At 35.5% G+C, this 18,185-nt stretch overlaps 1 protein-coding gene across 1 annotated transcript; it reads left to right on the forward strand.

Annotated features, from left to right (window-relative positions):
- The first annotated feature begins 1,773 nt into the window (after positions 1–1,773).
- Positions 1,774–12,418, forward strand: LOC18421587 (P-loop containing nucleoside triphosphate hydrolases superfamily protein). The gene is made up of 22 exons (XM_020661505.2): positions 1,774–2,473; positions 3,052–3,207; positions 3,324–3,407; positions 4,113–4,232; positions 5,140–5,253; positions 5,409–5,501; positions 5,861–5,950; positions 6,231–6,301; positions 6,401–6,475; positions 6,592–6,679; positions 6,951–7,009; positions 7,125–7,188; positions 7,290–7,355; positions 7,822–7,980; positions 8,215–8,319; positions 8,526–8,761; positions 9,210–9,279; positions 9,372–9,428; positions 9,529–9,591; positions 9,823–9,882; positions 9,974–10,053; positions 10,305–12,418. Exons 1-22 carry the CDS (start codon positions 2,237–2,239, stop codon positions 12,265–12,267), a joined length of 4,110 nt encoding a protein of 1,369 aa, XP_020517164.2. The 5' UTR covers positions 1,774–2,236; the 3' UTR covers positions 12,268–12,418.
- The last annotated feature ends 5,767 nt before the right edge of the window (positions 12,419–18,185 follow it).

Genomic DNA, 18,185 nt, shown 5'->3' on the forward strand with positions numbered 1-18,185 from the left:
CAAGGCATTCTTTCAAATAGTGTCGAAAGATGTTGTTTCAATATTGGAAATCTTTGTTATGGTTTGAAATTTATTTTCATATCTATGAACACTTGAAAATTGACAGTCCAAAAATACATTATAAGATTCAATATTTCCAAGAATTGAAATCCATTTTTTTTGGCATGTCCGTACATCTTGAGGTTGAGATGATCAATTTGAGTTATTTTGGGCATTGAAACATCTTCTAATGAATTTTTGAGGTGCGCCTTGATTTGATTGTTTAGAGCCTTGCAATTATATAGATTTTTTTCTTTTCTAAATGCTTTACAAGATATCTAAGTTTGGCAGTGTTGTACCAACCTGCCATGTAGGGAATCGATGACAAAAATGCTTTGATCAGCAGGATTTTACTGTTTTATTTTTTTGTAAAGGCTACATATGATATTTCTATTTTTGTAGGAAATTTTATGGAATTTCAAAGTTTGTATTAAAGGATGAAGTTTCTATAAGGCATAGGCTTTATGAAAACAAAATAAAGCTTCACCTCACATCCTCGTCCGAAAAGTACTTTCTGCAATGGAAATCGGTGTGATGGCTCTAAAATCAATTTCCAATACTGACAAGAAAATTCAAAACTCAATGGTGCAGATCGTGCGGATCCTAAACACCTATTTTTAGGGTGAAATGAATGGCTTAGAAAATCTATTATTAATATATGTTATTTTTAGATCTTGAAATCCTATCTTTTTTTTTCACAACCATAATGTTCAAGCTGAGATGATCATTGTAAAGCTTTTCTAATGCTTGACTTGCAATTTTTTATGAGTTATGAGATAGGGGACTTTACTTATTTTGATGGGGCTGCAGCCTTGTCAAAACATTTTCCTTCTCTAAATTTCAAATTAGTTTGACAACCAAGTAGGTTATTTTAACCGGAAATTTTCCAAATTTAGAATCCCAATCCGGACTAGAATCGGACCTGTACTCTACGAGATGGTTCATGCATGTTTGTTGCTAGGGGCAACAAGATTGAGCTGGTAAGGAAAAAAATAATCCTTCAAATTTTGTTGGGTGGGTGATCTAAGTCCCACCCCTTGAAATTTGGCCATACTATTATTTATCATTACTTTTTAGGGAAATCATCAAAATATCTATGTGAGATGAACTATTTAAGATGAATGGTTTAACATTATAGTTGTACTATTTGATTTAGTTTCAAAATACCAAAAAAAAACATATATGATGATAAGTTGAAATAGTACCAAAAATATAAAATGCCAAATAATGCAGCTCTCATGGTTATTTTGATAAATTTTCTTTATTTTTATACCAATTTTTGGCCTATGAGGCCAATAAAATAAGTACATAGGGACCTGATTATAGGTTTTAAAGGAAAAGTATACGATAAGACCGTTTATTTTTTGTACAAGTAATCACAATTAATCATAACCATTGAATGTAAAATTGGATGATTGTATTTATTCTATTAACCAAGCTCAAACTTCAAAAGGAATTTTTTTGATCTTGGTAACACACTCAAACCATTAAATTTTACATTGGATGATTATAAGTACTTATGACATCCTTGAATCAAAGATAAATGGAATGGTATGATTGCATATAATTTCGATTGTAAAACACGAAAGGCGACATGACCCCAGGGCCAAACATAAAAAATCCATAAGGGAAACAATTTGTCATTTTCAAAAAAGCCTAAGGGTATTATAGTAAATTATGAGAAATGTTCGAACTGCTCTCGTTTATAAACGAAACCTTACGGATCAAACGGTCCACGAATTCAAAACCCATCCATCTATAATGACCGTTAATCTTGAGCAATCTAGACCGTTGATTGCCATATTCAAACAATTTCTTAATTACCAAAAGCTCCACACAAAAGGCTTGGGCACCTCTGCTTCAAACCCAAATGCGGAAAAAAACCATTTTCAATCTTCTCATTGCCCTAGTTCTGTTCACATAACCCTAATTTCATCCATTTTACTTAGGATTTTCACTGGAAACCCTAATTTGATCAGAGTTTTGTTCTGAAACCCTAGTTTCATATTATGTGCTATAGAGTTCTTGACCGGTTTTGAGATTTCAACTGTTAATTTCTTTTTTTCTACATTTTTCTGCCATTTCTCTGTGATTTTCATGGCCTTCAAGAACGCTAGATTCTAGTGTTTTGGGTTCTTATGGTTTTGGATTTCTAGCGTTTTGCAGTTGAGGGCTTCTTCTTGGGTACACAGAGGAAATGCCAACTTTTTCAGAGACAGCAAGTGCTTTTAGAAGTAGGTTCAGATTTCAGGAAGCGCATGTCTCCTCATCAGAAGTGGAATGTTCACCTGCTTTGGCAAAATCGGCTTCAAAAGAGTTGCTAGTTCAACCTATTAGTAGCATTAGAGAGAGGGAGAGCCATGATGGTGGATCTAGGGTTCAGAGTTTTGAAATCCACGAAGATCCATCTTTCTGGAAAGACCACAATGTTCAGGTACTTGTTCACTTCGATTATTTCTTTTCTTTTTTTGCTTATTTTCTATTCTTGTTTTTCAGTGTGTTCAAGTTGGTGCAAATTTCTCTTATGTGTTCAACTTTGTTTGGCATGAATACGAGAAATGATTGAACCATTTGGAGACACTGGGAAATTGTCTGATGTTGATTAGAGTTCGAGAATCAATGGTAATTTGATTTTGGTTTTCGATTATTTGAATGATGTAATTTTGACTTAACAAAGCGAATGGTTTTATCTCGAAATTTTTTTGCCACACCAACAAATTAGCAATTGTTGGCTAGCACTGCCTGAAATCTCTTTTTTTTTCTCTCTTTTTTTTTTACTTGGGGTCGAAGCATCTCTTTGATCATCTGAATATCTGAATCTTTGATTTTGGATTCATCTCAATACTTTTTGCAACACCAACTATTAGAGTTGTTGGCTAGCACCACTAAATTCATTTTCTCTTTTTTTTCATTTTGTAGGTGAAGCATCTTTACGATTACCTGAATTTCTTCATGGAAAGATTTGCTTTTGGAAATAGTTGGGTACTACCCTTACAATTGTTATTTGTGCAGGTGGTGATTCGTATCAGGCCTTTAAGTAGTTCTGAGATTTCTCTTCAGGGCCACAACAGATGCGTTAAACAGGATAGTGTCCAATCTCTTACTTGGACCGGACATCCTGAGACTCGCTTTACTTTTGACGTTTTAGCTGATGAGTTTGTTAGCCAGGTAACATGCTTACTCTGTGTCCCTCTCTGTAACATTGGCATGCACGTTGCGTTGTTGCGTATCTTTGGATCTTAGTGGCCACAAACATTGAGAGAATTTCTTGTGTTGAATTATAGGAGAAGCTATTCAAAGTGGCTGGGTTGCCAATGGTGGAGAATTGCATAGGTGGATACAACAGTTGCATGTTTGCTTATGGCCAAGTGAGTTACTCAGCTTTGCTAAGAATCATGTTTGCTCTGTCATTCTGAGAACAAGTTACCTGTAGAATGCCCCCAAGGCCAAAAGGTGAAAATCCTTTACCCCTATGCGGAAACATCATTTAATTAAACAATGGGTATACTTTATATCTTGTCCCCTGCCATAAATCCATGGTCCCTGGTCTTGAAAATAAAAATTATCACATATATGGAGTCTTAAAGCTGAAAATCATTAAAAAACATTAACTAGCAAGTAAATGAAATAGTAAGAAAATATAACTAGATTAGTAAAAATCCTCCAAGTTCTTGAAGAAACAACATGGGGAAATCTTCAAGAAGAGTGCCTTAGAAAATCACATTGAATACCTATAAAGACTCCTGTGATGAGGGCATCGAAAGCTAGGAATAAAGGATCCATTAGTACATATTTACCTAGCAGGCTAGCATACTAAAATGACCTGTAGGCTGTGTGAGACTTTACTTCACCCATACAGAAAAATTAACACTTGATGTGGATGGGAATACAGATGGTGTCACGCATATAAATTAATATGTTGATGGTGTTAAACATATATATTATTATTACTTTCTATGTTTACAATCTGAGTCAATTTTTGCTGCATAATATTTGACTTATAGTAAGCATTTTAAAATGTGACAAATCTATGCTACTAAGTTTTTACCAAAAGGAAGGTTCTTTGTTTGTAGACCGGTAGTGGAAAGACACATACAATGCTTGGAGATATTGAGGGAGGCACTCGAAGGCACAGTGTGAATTGTGGTATGACACCTCGAGTATTTGAACTCTTGTTTTCAAGGATCCAAAAGGTTAGCACTCCACTTCTTGTATATGATAATGACGAAATGATATAGTTCTCAAAGCTTTTGATCCTAAATTGCTTTTTGTTTCATTCATTGTAACTGCCAATACAAGAACTTTCAAGTGATCACAATAATCCTGCTTGTACAAGTTGAGACTAACAGTGCCAACTTGCGCCCTCTATTTGATGAGGAAGATTATACATGAAAAAATTGGGGACATTTTGTCAATTATAAGAAGAGACATTTTGTTGATTGTTTGAGTATAAAACGTTTCCATTCTATTCTTTTTTAGAAGGTGAATAATTATTGCTGGTTTCAGGAGAAGTGTTTATTTGAGTTATTTCAAAATAAATTTAAAGGTAACCCATGGTTATCGAATTGATCCCAAACATGCATTTGAATGAAAAACTCACGCTTTCCTGAATTTACAAAATGATGTTACTTTCTTCTTTATTGATCTGTAATGAAAGAAAACAGTAATGGATATCCCTTGGGCTTTATGAATTTAGTTTTTATAGGACCCATTTAAGAATAAATAAAGATTAAATTTGCTAGATATTCTGCCATGATGACCCACATGACATTTTGCAGTATCTTTTACTTTGATGCATTACATAACATATAGCTTTATGGCTATCAATTTTTACCCCAAACCATGTGATGCATAGGGTACACATTTATGAAGTTTTCCCATAAACCTATGGCAGGCACTTGTTAACTTGAGTAACTTTCCCATGAAGCTGTGAATGAGTTGTTTTTGCCTGTTCAGTATCCCATGAATTACACCATACAGGGTTTGACTGATGCATATCTCGTTTTTCCATTTTCCTGAACAATAATTTGAGACATGCTGACATCCGAGTTCTCTGATAGTCAAAATTTTTCTCTTAGTTTCTTAATTTTCCCCTGTCAGGAAAAGGAAGCTCGAAAGGATGAAAAGTTGAGATTTACTTGTAAATGCTCATTTTTGGAAATATACAATGAACAAATACTTGATCTTCTGGATCCGTCATCAACAAATTTGCAGGTTTTGTATTTTAATTTTGTTGAAGTAATATTTAGCACAATACCTGGTTAAAATGATCAACTTTTAGCACTCGCCGTTCAAAAAATAATTTATTCGATTTTAAATTTCATTGTCAGTGATCTTGCATTGATCTAAAAGGTATTTTCTGCCTGTAGATAAGAGAAGATGCAAAGAAGGGTGTGTATGTGGAGAATATCACTGAGTTTGAGGTCAACAGTGCTCGCGATGTCCTCCAACAACTTGTTCAGGTGGGTTAGACATTAAATGACTCATCCAACTCCTAATTAATTTCTGTCTGTTGGTGGATGTGGCAATTGAGTAGTACAATATTGGGTATTCTTTTTTATATTTACTCTTCAAGGACTATGGCAAACTGTGAATTGCAGGTAATAAGTGATCTATATTATAGTACCAGATAATAAACAATTTGAGTTTAGTGTTTCTTAGTATTGTGCGTATACTGTATACACATTTTTTTATTGTTTGTTATGGCTTGCTTTTCAGTATCCCCCATGCATTTCCATTTTCCTTTATTTTTGCTTAAGAATATTATTTTTTTGTTACTATTAGAAATTGTGGCTTTAAAATATTTCAAATGCATGCTTAGGGTGCTGCAAATCGAAAAGTTGCTGCCACAAATATGAACCATGCCAGTAGTCGTTCCCACAGTGTATTTACATGTGTCATTGAAAGCAAGGTGAGTTCATTCCACCCACCACAACCCCCCCCTCCCCCTCTCTTCTTTTTGTTTATCGTATTTGAAAATGCAGTTAATGACTATGGATGGCAGTAGGGAAATGGTAATATCTTTTATTATATTTGTGCTTTTAATCCTGTTGAACCTGCATTGATAGTACTCGATGCTATGGATACTTTTTTAATTGTCATTTTCATTTTGAAATTTTCCATTATCATGAAACTACATAACTTCAATAGACGAACGCTTCTTGTCATTTTTTAACATCTATGTTCTGCAGTGGGAAGCACAGGGTGTAACCCATCATAGGTTCGCTCGTTTAAACCTAGTGGACCTTGCAGGGTCAGAGAGGTAATATTTTATTTGGGCAATATTGTATTAGTCGATGAAACTCCTAACCAAAATTCTGGACTAGATTTGATGAGGAATTAAATAATGTTTTGACTACAGGCAAAAGAGTTCAGGTGCTGAAGGTGAACGCCTCAAAGAGGCAACCAACATCAACAAATCACTTTCCACATTGGGGTACTTGCATTGACCACCTCTTTCTTTTTAAAAGCTTCTTTAGAAGTTCTACATATGTATTTATATCGTTTCCTCTTTCGTTTATAACATTTTTGTACCTGATTTGAATTTCACAGGCTCGTAATCATGAATCTTGTCAATATTTCAAATGGGAAATCTTTGCATGTACCGTATCGTGATTCTAAACTGACATTTCTATTACAGGTAATGCACTAAATCTTATTATCTGTGTTTTCTTTGGTATAGATTATCTGCTGGTTGACCGCTGGAATTCATTTCAAAAGAAGTTCTGATGTATTACACGGTTTCCTTGATTACCTGGATTTCTGGAAAAACTAAGGAAATGTACCATAACTGTTCTTAGAGGGGCTTTGGAAGTTTTCAGTACTTTAGCCACTAATGGCTGGACCATTCCTAAATCGTTTTATTTCTTTGGCATGACATGTAACTCATAAGATAATGTTTTATTTTTCAGGACTCCTTAGGGGGAAACTCAAAAACAACCATTATTGCAAATATAAGCCCATCAAATTGGTTAGTATAGTATGCTTTCCTAGTATGTTATTTTTTGCAAAAGAGAAGATAGCATGATGCATAATTTTTTTTCAGGAGATGGTGGTACTGATTAGTTTCTCTGTGCTTGCTACAGTTGTGCATTGGAAACACTTAGCACCCTCAAGTTTGCCCAGCGAGCTAAGTTTATTAGGAATAATGTATGTGAAAATATGCCCCGAAATTACATCCATGTTCTGCTTTTAACAATTTTCTAAGTAGGCTAATTATCAAATATGGACCTCTGCCATTGGATTTCTAGGCAATTGTGAATGAAGATGCTTCAGGAGATGTCCTTGCAATGCGTATCCAGATTCAACAGTTAAAGGTTAGGTCCAACTCTGGGGTTTGTTGCTAATTTGTACAGGGAGTTGCTTTCAAATTCTACTTGTTTTTCTCCTTGGTTTTTACAAACTAAACAAATGCCTCTAGTTTCTTCAGAATCTCACTCCTTTTAAAATGCTAAAGATCTTTACGCAAAAATTCCCTTTTAATAAGAATGAAAATTAGCCCCTCATAGTTTGCTCTAAAAATGCTGATCAATACAAATGTCGTTCACTGGAAATGGTGTTCTTCTATTGTTCAGCATATATTTGAGCTGCTTTTAAATGATGAGGATGCTTATATTGATACAAAGTTACTATCATTGCAACTTTCTTATCAAGAATGAGCTCCATCATGTTGATGGTATTTCTTCCAATTTTTACCATGAATTCTCCTCCTCTCCTTGGACCAATTTTAAAAGATTTTAATCTTTTCCCTGCATAATACTCCCATGCTTCATTTGTTTGCAGAAAGAGGTTAATCGTTTGCGAGGTGTGGTCAATGGAGGGACTGAGAACCAGGATAGTGATAGTTTGAGTGTATGCTTCCCTGGCTCCCCAGGCTCCTTTAAATGGGATGATTTGCAGGGATCACTGAGTCCACTCACATCTCAGGGGAAAGTGTCTCAGGTGTTTACTAGTCATTCTGCCATCTCTATTCATTTTGAAATGGAGCTGTGAATTTTTAAACCAATTGAAGATTGGTTGTTTCTTTAATCCTTAATGAGTTTATGCATGTGACGGGCACTTTGTGCATGTATGTAAATAATAGAAGGCAATTAATTGACATGAAGTATTTAGATTATAATAAATGTATCAATTATTAAGTTAGTGTTTTTGTTTGATTTTTTTTTGTGTATCCAGAGAAGGGACCTTGAAACTGCACTTGTTGGAGCTCTTAGAATGGCACAAGACAAAGAAATAGCAATGAAAGCATTGGTTGATGAAAATCAAGCGGCAATGCAACTGGTGAGTAACGCCCATTGTCTTACACACAAATGTAGCCAGTGAGATAAATCAATTAATAAGCTTGATATTATTATTTTTATTTGTATTACTCTATCTTTTATTGTTACTCAAATGCACTAGAGTCAAAGGTGGAAAAGTTGATTTATTTAATTATTTTGATGTTTTATGGTTGTCAAATTTACACATGGAATATTTTTTCGCATCAGACCAAACAGAGGGAAGAAGAGATTCAGAGTTTAAAAATGAGACTCCGGTTTCGTGAAGCAGGAATAAAAAGGTTGGAGGCAGTCGCTTCTGCTAAGATCTCTGCAGAAGCTCACCTTTTGCAAGAAAAGAATGAACTGTTGAAGGAGATTGAAATTCTTCGTACTCAAGTAGATAGGAACCAAGAAGTTACTAGATTTGCCATGGAAAACTTGAGATTGAAAGAGGAGCTTAGAAGGTAAAAGTATTGAGTTTGACAATTACGGAGATTATTTAAAGAGAATTTAGCTACAATTAAATCTGAAAAATCGAGTTTGACAATTATGGGGATTATTTAAAGGGAATTTAGCTACAATTAAATCTGAAACATTTTGAGTGTATGTGCTTCTCTTTTTGAGTGTTTCTGCTTATCTTTTTGGCATATATTTATGAGCATTGTTAATATTATTCAAGAAAAAAATAAATCTGAAGCATTTTTTTTTTTTATACTTTTATTGGTTAAGTAAATTAACATATAGTAGGCTTTTGCCAAGGTAATTTTAGCACTTTTGCAAAGTGATTTTTACAGACTCTCCTCGGATTTTTAAATCTTCATCTAAGAGTTGCTCATATGAGATAGTTGAGATGCAGTATTCTTGGTTGAGAAGGATACAATTTCAATTATTGTGATCCTTTTTTACAAACAGGTTCCAGTCTTTTCATGAGGACGGGGAGCGAGAGATGATGTCCGAGCAGATTTCAATCTTGCAGGATAAGGTTTTCCTTTCTTTCCGTTAGATAGGAGTTCAAAATCTATGTTTTTTAAAAGACACCTTTCTCAATTTTTACCCAGACATCTTATTTTGCAGTTGTTTGAAGCATTGGAGTGGAAACTGATGCATGATAAGGATACTAACATGGTTCAGGTGTATACTTGTAGTTTTGCTATTCCAAAGGAATTTCATATGCTGCTGCTACTCTTTTTCCATTTTCCTGAGGCTTTTGGGGTTTTTCTTGTGTTTCTAGAAACGAAGCTTGGACCTGGGCAATCTCAATAGTAGTAACAATAATCTCTTGCTGCTCAGTCAGGTATGAAAAGATCCTATTATCAAGCTTTGTGTGAACCTTTTTGATAATATAAGGGAAACTGAAAGTGACTTTTGAATATCAGACTTCTGGATGAGTCCACTATTAATGAAAAGAAAGGATTTTGAATAAATCCCTATGTTATTCAAGAAAGTGGACAAAATGTCTGGTACTATAATTGTTTGCCTGTGCATGATGAATAATAAATAAGATTGTTATGTTTTTAACTCACAGGACCCATCACCTTTGGATTTCTCTGCTGTTAGGGAAGAAAATGAAACCCTCCATATGCAGGTATTGGTAATATTCAAGTTGAACTTTCCTCTCTTTACTTACCATGACTTTGTTACTTTCCTTCAATTCAAAATTCATTTATGTCTTGTAGGTTATTCATAATCAGAGGGAAGTAGAGGCATTGCGTAAGAATTTGAACTTCTGCCTTGAAGCTAAAGAGAAGTTAGAAAGGTAATGGACTTTATCATTAGTGTTTGATTTCTGCCTTGAAGCTACAGAATAGTCATAGTAATATTATCATTTCTAAAGAGATTAAAATGGTTGATTAATAAAGTTTTTGCTGACTATTTAATATTAGATGATGAAAAAATATATGAATTATCAATTTGTGTAATCCATGAGTTTACTTGAGGATCCTGTCTTTTTCTCATAAAAATATTGAACAGACTTTAAGGCTTTCTCCATTTTCTAAATATCTGCAGGCGAGTGGATGATTTAACATTGCAACTTGAAGAAGAGAGAAAGAAGGCCTCAAAATTAGAAGCAGAAGACTCTATGGCAGAAATATCTACTGATCAGATGGAACTTAAAGCCATGGTTGATGCGATAGCTGCCGCAAGCCAGCGAGAAGCTGAACTTTGCAAAGAGAATGAGGATCTTCGGTCGAACCTCAGAGTTCTATTGGAAGACAATAATAAATTGATTGAGTTATATGAAGTTGCTATAGCAGAAAATAAGACCAATCGACACACTGATAACCACCAAGTAGAGAAGACCGAAGGTTGCAATCTGAGCTCTGCAAAGGTTACAGAAGATAAAAATGAAGATACCCAGATGGACCCGATCAGTTTCACCGAAGAACACACTGAAAATCAAATGAATGATGTGAAAAATATTGAAGACTTGGAGCGCCAGCTCCACGAGATGCATGAAGAGAATGAGAGACTGATGGCTTTGTTTGAGAAAGCCATGCAAGAGAGAGATGAATTCAAGAGAATGGTTTGGGCCAGAGATAAGAGTATATCTGAGAGAGAGGAAGCAAGGCAAATTGCAGAAAATTTCCCTGAGAAGCTTGTTGAAGTTGATGAAGGAAAGCAGTATCACGGTGAAGAACCAGGTATAGCTCCTGTTTCCCAGAACCCTGAGATAGATGAAATCACTGCCAAATTGGCAGAGACTAGTATATCAATGGGGGATATTGATATGACAGAAATAACAGAGCAAAATGAACTGGACGAAACAGAAGGGTTAAAAAATGTGAAACAGTATGGAGAGCCTATGCCATTGGATGAGAAAGAACAAGGTTCTGATAAAGAAGTAAATCCTGGAAAATTTGAAGAAACCATGCCAAACTGGGAGGAGTTAATTATGGTGGGAGGAAAACTGGACTTCGCGCAACACAAGCTGATCGAAGCAACTGGGGCTATGAAGTTTTTCAGCATGTTTGAGACCAATGTAAGAGAGAGAAAAAAACTTTCGAAAGAAATCGATGCTGTAGAGAGAGAATTGCAGGTCTTGGATCAACAAATATCTAACTTAAAACACCTTCATGCTGAAGCAGACGAAAGAAAGGCGAAAGCGTTTGGGAAACTCTCTGCAGTAAAATTGGCTGTAACAAACATATGCACATCAGATGAGGATTGGGCTCAGAGAGAAGCTCAAGCAAGGTCAAAAATGGAGGCTGAAACCTATGTTGTTGGGCAAAAAAGAGAAAAGCTGGTAAGTCTCCAAGCTCGTAAGCATGAACTGGAGTCTACATACTTGAAGACCAGAGAGAGTGAATCTAAAATCAAAGAAGAGCTTGGCTGTTTGAAGCTAAAGATAGAAGAGGAAGACGACAGAAGAAGAGAGAGAGAGCGAGCCCTCACTATGATGCATAAACTGGATACTGTGAACCCTTCTTCTATATTCCAAATGGGTAAGGCTGCAGATCTGTTAAAATCTGAAGAGGATCGGACCAATCTGAGATCTGAGATGAAAAAGTTGCAGCAAAAGCTTGTAAGCACAAGAAAGGAATCTCATGAAATGAAGGCGAAGTTGGAGTCTTTGGAGGCTGAGATTTTGAGTGCTGAAGTGGAGATGAGGACTAGTTTGAATGCACTGGAGGAGGCAGAACTTGCTTTGAACAATGTAGTTAGAGAGAAGCCGATTATTGAAAAGATGAGAGAGGAAAGGAGGATAGAGATGGAAAGCCTCATAATAGAATGCCATGATGCGATATTTGAATTGGGTTTCAAGGAAGAAGAGATCAAAGTCTACGAGGTGGAGTTGCTGGAGAAGAGAAGAGTTCTTCAGCATTTGAAAATGGTGAGAGAGAAGAAATGCCGAGCATTGGAGCATGAACAGTGTGTCTCTGAGAAGGTGAAGGAAGAGCTCTTAGACATTCACAGATCAATTTCAGAGGCCAAATATCTTTTGGGTCATATTGGTAGTTCTAATAATTGATGTTTGGATTATGAGAGAGAAATGTAGAGAGAGAGAGATAATTAAAGTGAATTGGGATGGATAGTGCTCCTCCATGCTCCAGCCTTTCTTGTGTGATGTACTATAATTTTGTATATATACCAATTTAATAGTGAATTCTGCTTTCTGATTATTTTTGCACCTTTTTTCGCTTTTGGGAGACTGGACATCGAGTTTCCATTAGTCTAGCAATAATTGCTTCATGATCCAAAAAATTAGTCTTTTTTAGGAAGCTGGATTAATGCTGTCAAGAGGTCAAAGCCCAAAAGGATAAAAGTAGTGAGAAGAGATACAATGGCTTATGGTTTGATTGCCGGTATGACCTTTTATACAACATAGTGGAAAAACATGATTTGTGTGGTTGATCCAATGTTTCAAAAAACGCTATGCGGGTCCTAGGTGGATTGGGGAGTCCAGGCCACCTAGCGCCTAGGCGGGCGCCCAGAACTTGGGCAGGCCCAGTTGAATCCAAATAAGAATTCTGCAGTTATTTGAGTATCATACTATCAGTTATATTCAAATTATACTACATATTAGTATTTAGCATACATTCCATAAGCATAACCATAATCCATAAGTCGGTTCATACTCCATAATCCATATCCAATTAAAACTTAAAATATTCCAACCAACCAAATTATAAAACTATGAAAGTAATACTTGAAGACTCAAAAGAATCTTCAATAGTTCAAATGTTCAATACACAATACTTCAATCAAAGTTCAAACATCAAAGTAACAAAGTTTAATAGTTATTCAACAATCAAAATTCATTCATCATCAGAAAATCTTGGTCACCTGTATTGGCATCATATTCATCGGAGTCGTCACCTTCCTCGACATATTGCGACTCATCGTCCTCCGTCTCTTATGAATCTGCCTCTTCTTCCACCCTTGTTCTCTGTGCAAAAGCTCTAGTAGCCTTAGGAGGGTCAGCTAATGTCCTTGAAGCATCAATGACCATGTTCCATGTCAATTTTTCATGCCCCTCGATCTCATCATCATCATCAACTAACCACTCCATAGCATTGTCCACATTTTTTGATCTGATGGGGTCTCTATTATCTCTCTTAGCAAATCTGTCCTTCAAGAATCGATTGTACTTGATATAGACAAGGTCATTGAACTTCTTTAATACAAGCATGTTCTTTTTTTTTGTATGAAGCTAACAAAATCAAATGAAAGTGAACTAATTAAAATCTAATATCTATAGTTCATGTATTATTTATGAAACTATACAAATTACCCTTATGGCCTTACTTCTTCAAAATACTCCAATTGCGCTCACAACCGGATAAAGAAGTAGTTAGGTTTAAGATCCGAATGACCAACTTTTGTAATTTTGGAAAACTACGCCCATGTTGGCTCCACCAATGGGCTGCCAAAAAATAAAATAAAAATCATAAATAAATAATAGAAACACTTGATACTTGAACAGTTGAACTTGATGAAGATGAACTTAAGAATATTATTAATATTATAATATTTTATACCTGGATTAATTTTGATCATTTGCCTCATCGCCATTGGACTCCCAAAAGACTTTAATGCGCACTTGTAATTTATCAGCTCATCAGCACATATAATATCATGCATATCAGGATCAGGGACTAGCACCTCTATACACTCATTAAATACATTCATAATTGTGTCATTTATTTGTATATCATTGTTAGTATAAAAAAAAGCTGGGTTCCAATAATAACTAGTTGCATGTAATGGACGATGTAGCTGCCGATCCCACTTCTTATCAATAATCTCCCAAACATGCTTGTAGTGGGTTTCTTCATCATTGAAATTTTGGGCTATCTCTCTTTTACATTTCTCCATAGCATCACATAGAAGGCTTGTCACTATCAACCATGTGAAGGATTTTGATAAGAGAAAAAAATACCTTAAGAGCGTCATTCATCCCTCGCCAAAAAGCCTTAGAAAGTATAATACCTCTCACCTGCTTCCCAATCTGAGCCTTAAACCACTTGCATGCTCTCCACTCATCCGATGTAAACATTTGGCTCAACTGTACTCTTATGCTATCTAGGCATAAGTACCAGGTCTCAAACCTCGTGACCCCATGCCTCACAATCTCTTTCTTCTTTGTAAAGGTACGCATCATGTTAAGGGTGATATGGTGGCTATAAATGAAATTCGTAACATACTTGGCCTTCTTTGCTGCACCTGATATCTCAGTTAAACCGCCAAGAGCCTCAAGCATGAGGTTTATGCAATGTGCTGCAAATGGTGTCTAAAAGATTTTAGGATAAGCTATGTGCAACAAATTAGATGCAGCAACATTAGGAGCAGCATTGTCTGTGACAAAGATGCTCCCCAACCTCCTTGATTTCTTTCTTCTATCACTTGAAATATGTAATGGGCATCATGGATATGATCATAGGCATAAAAAAAACAATCCCTACTGGACAATTCACATGGAAATTCATTTGACTTCTTCTTTTTCTATCACTCTAAGCATCAGTCATAAGAAAAACCCCATACTAAGCCCCTGCATCTTTCTTAAGTTCTACAGCTTCCTTCGTGGCACTCACTACCTTTTTTAAAAAAATGCTCTGAAAGCTCATATGGGGTTGGGGGTTTCATCCCAGTGCCAAATTGGCCAAGTGCCTCTATTGCAGCATAAAAGCTCTTCAAGTTAGAGGTATTAAAAGGAATGTCCGCCCCATAAAACCATGTAGCCAAATAATATGCAGCTCTATCTCTCTCTTCCTTCTTGATTCTATTTTCAATGGTGGTTTACTTTTTTGTTTTCTCTCCTGCAATCTCAGGGTCAGGCCGAGGTAAGAAACTATCTATAGGGCCTCTAATCCGAAGCTTCTTACTCCCAGAACCAGAACCATAAGCAATTACAACTCCCTTCCCCTTTCTCCTAATGATGGATTTGCTCAACCTCTTGACATCCCTCCCCAATCCGTTCTTCATCACTTTCATCATCATCAAATATGACTCGAACCCTAGACCTAATCTTTGCTATAGAGGCAAATCTCTCATCTTTTTTCATTTTTACTAAGTTCAAAAAATTCTTTATTTCCTCTTTAACAGCATCAGAAGTCTTTTTATATGGGCCAATATCCCCCCTAATACTGACAAGATGTTTCTTGAATTGGTTTATGCCCCTTTTGTATTATTTTAACAAAAATTGCATTTTATGCAATTTTTATCATTAAGATTTTGGTTATAGCCATATTTCCAACAGGGGTCACCACTCTTATTAGATCTTGAAGAATACATCTCAAAATAATACAAATTACTAAAGCAATAAAAAAAATAACTTATTTTGAGTTTGATTGCTCAACCTTCAAACTTTCACCTCAAAGATGTTTCTAAATACTCAAAATCTTCTAAAACACCCCCTAATAACTTTGCAAAGCATCAAAAATAGATATAATACCAATGGGTGATGTTTTGATCAATTTTGGTTAACTTTGAGTAACCCTTTGATTTTAAAAAATTCATCACAACCTAGTTTTTCTTCGTGGTTTTCTCTCAAAGAAGGTTTAGGTTTCAAATAAACCTAAAACCATAATTTTTAAGCCTTAAAAACGAAAAAAATAACGTAAGCCCTAGATGGACGCGCAAGGCTGGGTGCTAGGCGGCCTCCTAGGCCGGTTCCGTACTGCCTAGACGGCCTCCCAGATTGGCCGCCTAGGCCTGGGCGTTGCGCCCAGGCCTTTCAAACCGCCTAAGTGCTGGGCGATCCGCTTTTTGAATCACTGGGTTGATCCCAAATAGTTTGGTTACAACTTGGATGATGATGATTGATTGATGGTTTCGAGATGAATCTAGCACCAATTTAGTTTGGTTACAACTTGGATGATGATGATTGATTGATGGTTTCGAGATGAATCTAGCACCAATTTTTTTTAATCTCAACTGGTGAGAACATCGATATAGAGTTTTCTATATTGCATTACAAATGTAAAAGAACTAGGTCAGCCCCTATATAACCCTATCCGGATCCACAATTTTTATTCGGCAATTCTTGATCTGGGTCAGTTTTTAGTATATTGTTATAAACAATCTCCTTTCATGCTAACCTTTGCGATTCATAAGTCTCGCTGATTTATTTCCAAGTTCCATTAATCACGTAGGTAATGCGCAAAGGTAGATCATAAAAATTAGTTAGAAACGCAGCGTTTTACACCCAATGATCTGGACCCACTAAAAGTCAAAGGATAGTTCCCAATTTCCAATAGAAATTTATCACTTTCTTGATATTTATAAAGTTCATTAGATTATGGGTGTTGTTTGCATAAGGCTGAGGCCCTAAACATGCAAAGTAAGGCGCACCTTCAAATAATGCTGAAATATGTTGTTTTTAGTATAAAAAATCTTTATAATGACTAAACAAAAGTGTATTTCATATCTAATTATAAAATTTAAATATTAAAAAATATTGCAAATAGAGTAGTAGATCTATGAACACTTGAAAAACTTGAAAATTGCCGATCTAGATAGTACATTACATGATGCACTATTTCCAAGACTTGAAATCTATTTCTTCTAATGTTCATAAATATTGAAGTTAAAATGATCGAATTGAAGGTTTTTTAGCATCGAAACAACCTCTTATTGGGCCTCACCCTTGTATAAACTTCTTCCTTAAATGATTGACTGCTAGCCTTTGTCCTGTGTCCCATGTCGCCTGGAAAGTTTCAAGGAAACCATATCTAATAACCAAAGCAATAAGAGAGAGAAAGTACAATTTAATATAGCAAGCTTTCTAAGAGAGAGAATCCCAAATTGAAAAGAGAGAACTTTAGTGTTGGAAAATATCAGGACTTCTATTGCTTTGGACCATGTATGCGTAATCACAATGCCTTTTTACGCGTTGAACCTTTAAATCTCATCTCATTTTGTGTAGGAAGTAAAGAGATAGCAAGGGCAAACTTATTGAGGCCCTTCTTTCTGTGAAAATACCAATGAACTCTCATGAGAGAGAGATATGCACCGAATAGAATGGGTTTGAAGTTGAATTGGACCTCGACGTTGAATTCAATCCAAAGAGAAGGAATAAAAAGGAACAAAAAAGGCATAAAAAATATAATTAATTATTGTTCACTATTTTCTATATTTTCTCTCTAAGGAACGAGTGATACTGTTTTTCATGAGATAATTAAGCTACATGAATTTTGGTCTACCGTTATGCTTTATTAAAGGTTATTAGCTTCAACGAAACCATAAATCTCTATATCGTTTTTCTCGTCTTTTTGAGCTTATTTCTTTGTTTTTTTTTAGTTTTACACTTGAACTAATTCGCACTTTCTAATAGATGCTATAATAGGTCTACTCTATATATGGCCAGTTCATCTAAATTTATCTTTTTTTATCTTATCGTTTATTGATGCTACATTTAAATTAAAAGATATAGATAAAATGTCTAACGGATAATCATTCACATGTAGTTTCATAAATTTCCTTTTTTAAGAATTTAGAGTAGAAAGAGAGAGGGAAAGGAAAAAAAATAAAAAAAATCTTAACAGCTAAACACCAAATAAAAACCCGAAAGTCGGTTGCGGGTTAAAACAGCTTCCCAATCCGTTAAAACATAATCGGATTACCCGTGCTGCCCATAAAAACCGGTTCATGCTAAAATTAAAGCTTGATATGTGAGGTATTGAAAAGGCAACACGTCACACGTGACTGAGCCAAGTGGGTGGCACGTGTGGAAGCTTGTCCCAAACTAAATTTAACACTGAAGATAATACAAGAACTACAAACCGGAAGGAGGATCGTCCGAGAGAGGTGGCTAAATTTGAAGTGAAAATATTTGCTGCTCCTGCAGGCGTATGCTGTCTATTTGCTCCTCGTGTCTGTTTGCTCCCTCAGGTAATACTAAAGCACCAATATTTTAGTATTTTTAGAGATCTATATCTAGAACATCAA

Source organism: Amborella trichopoda, chromosome 3, assembly GCF_054954075.1.
Source record: "Amborella trichopoda isolate Santa Cruz 75 chromosome 3, AtrichopodaSantaCruz75HAP2 v2.0, whole genome shotgun sequence".
Taxonomy (NCBI): Eukaryota; Viridiplantae; Streptophyta; class Magnoliopsida; order Amborellales; family Amborellaceae; genus Amborella; species Amborella trichopoda.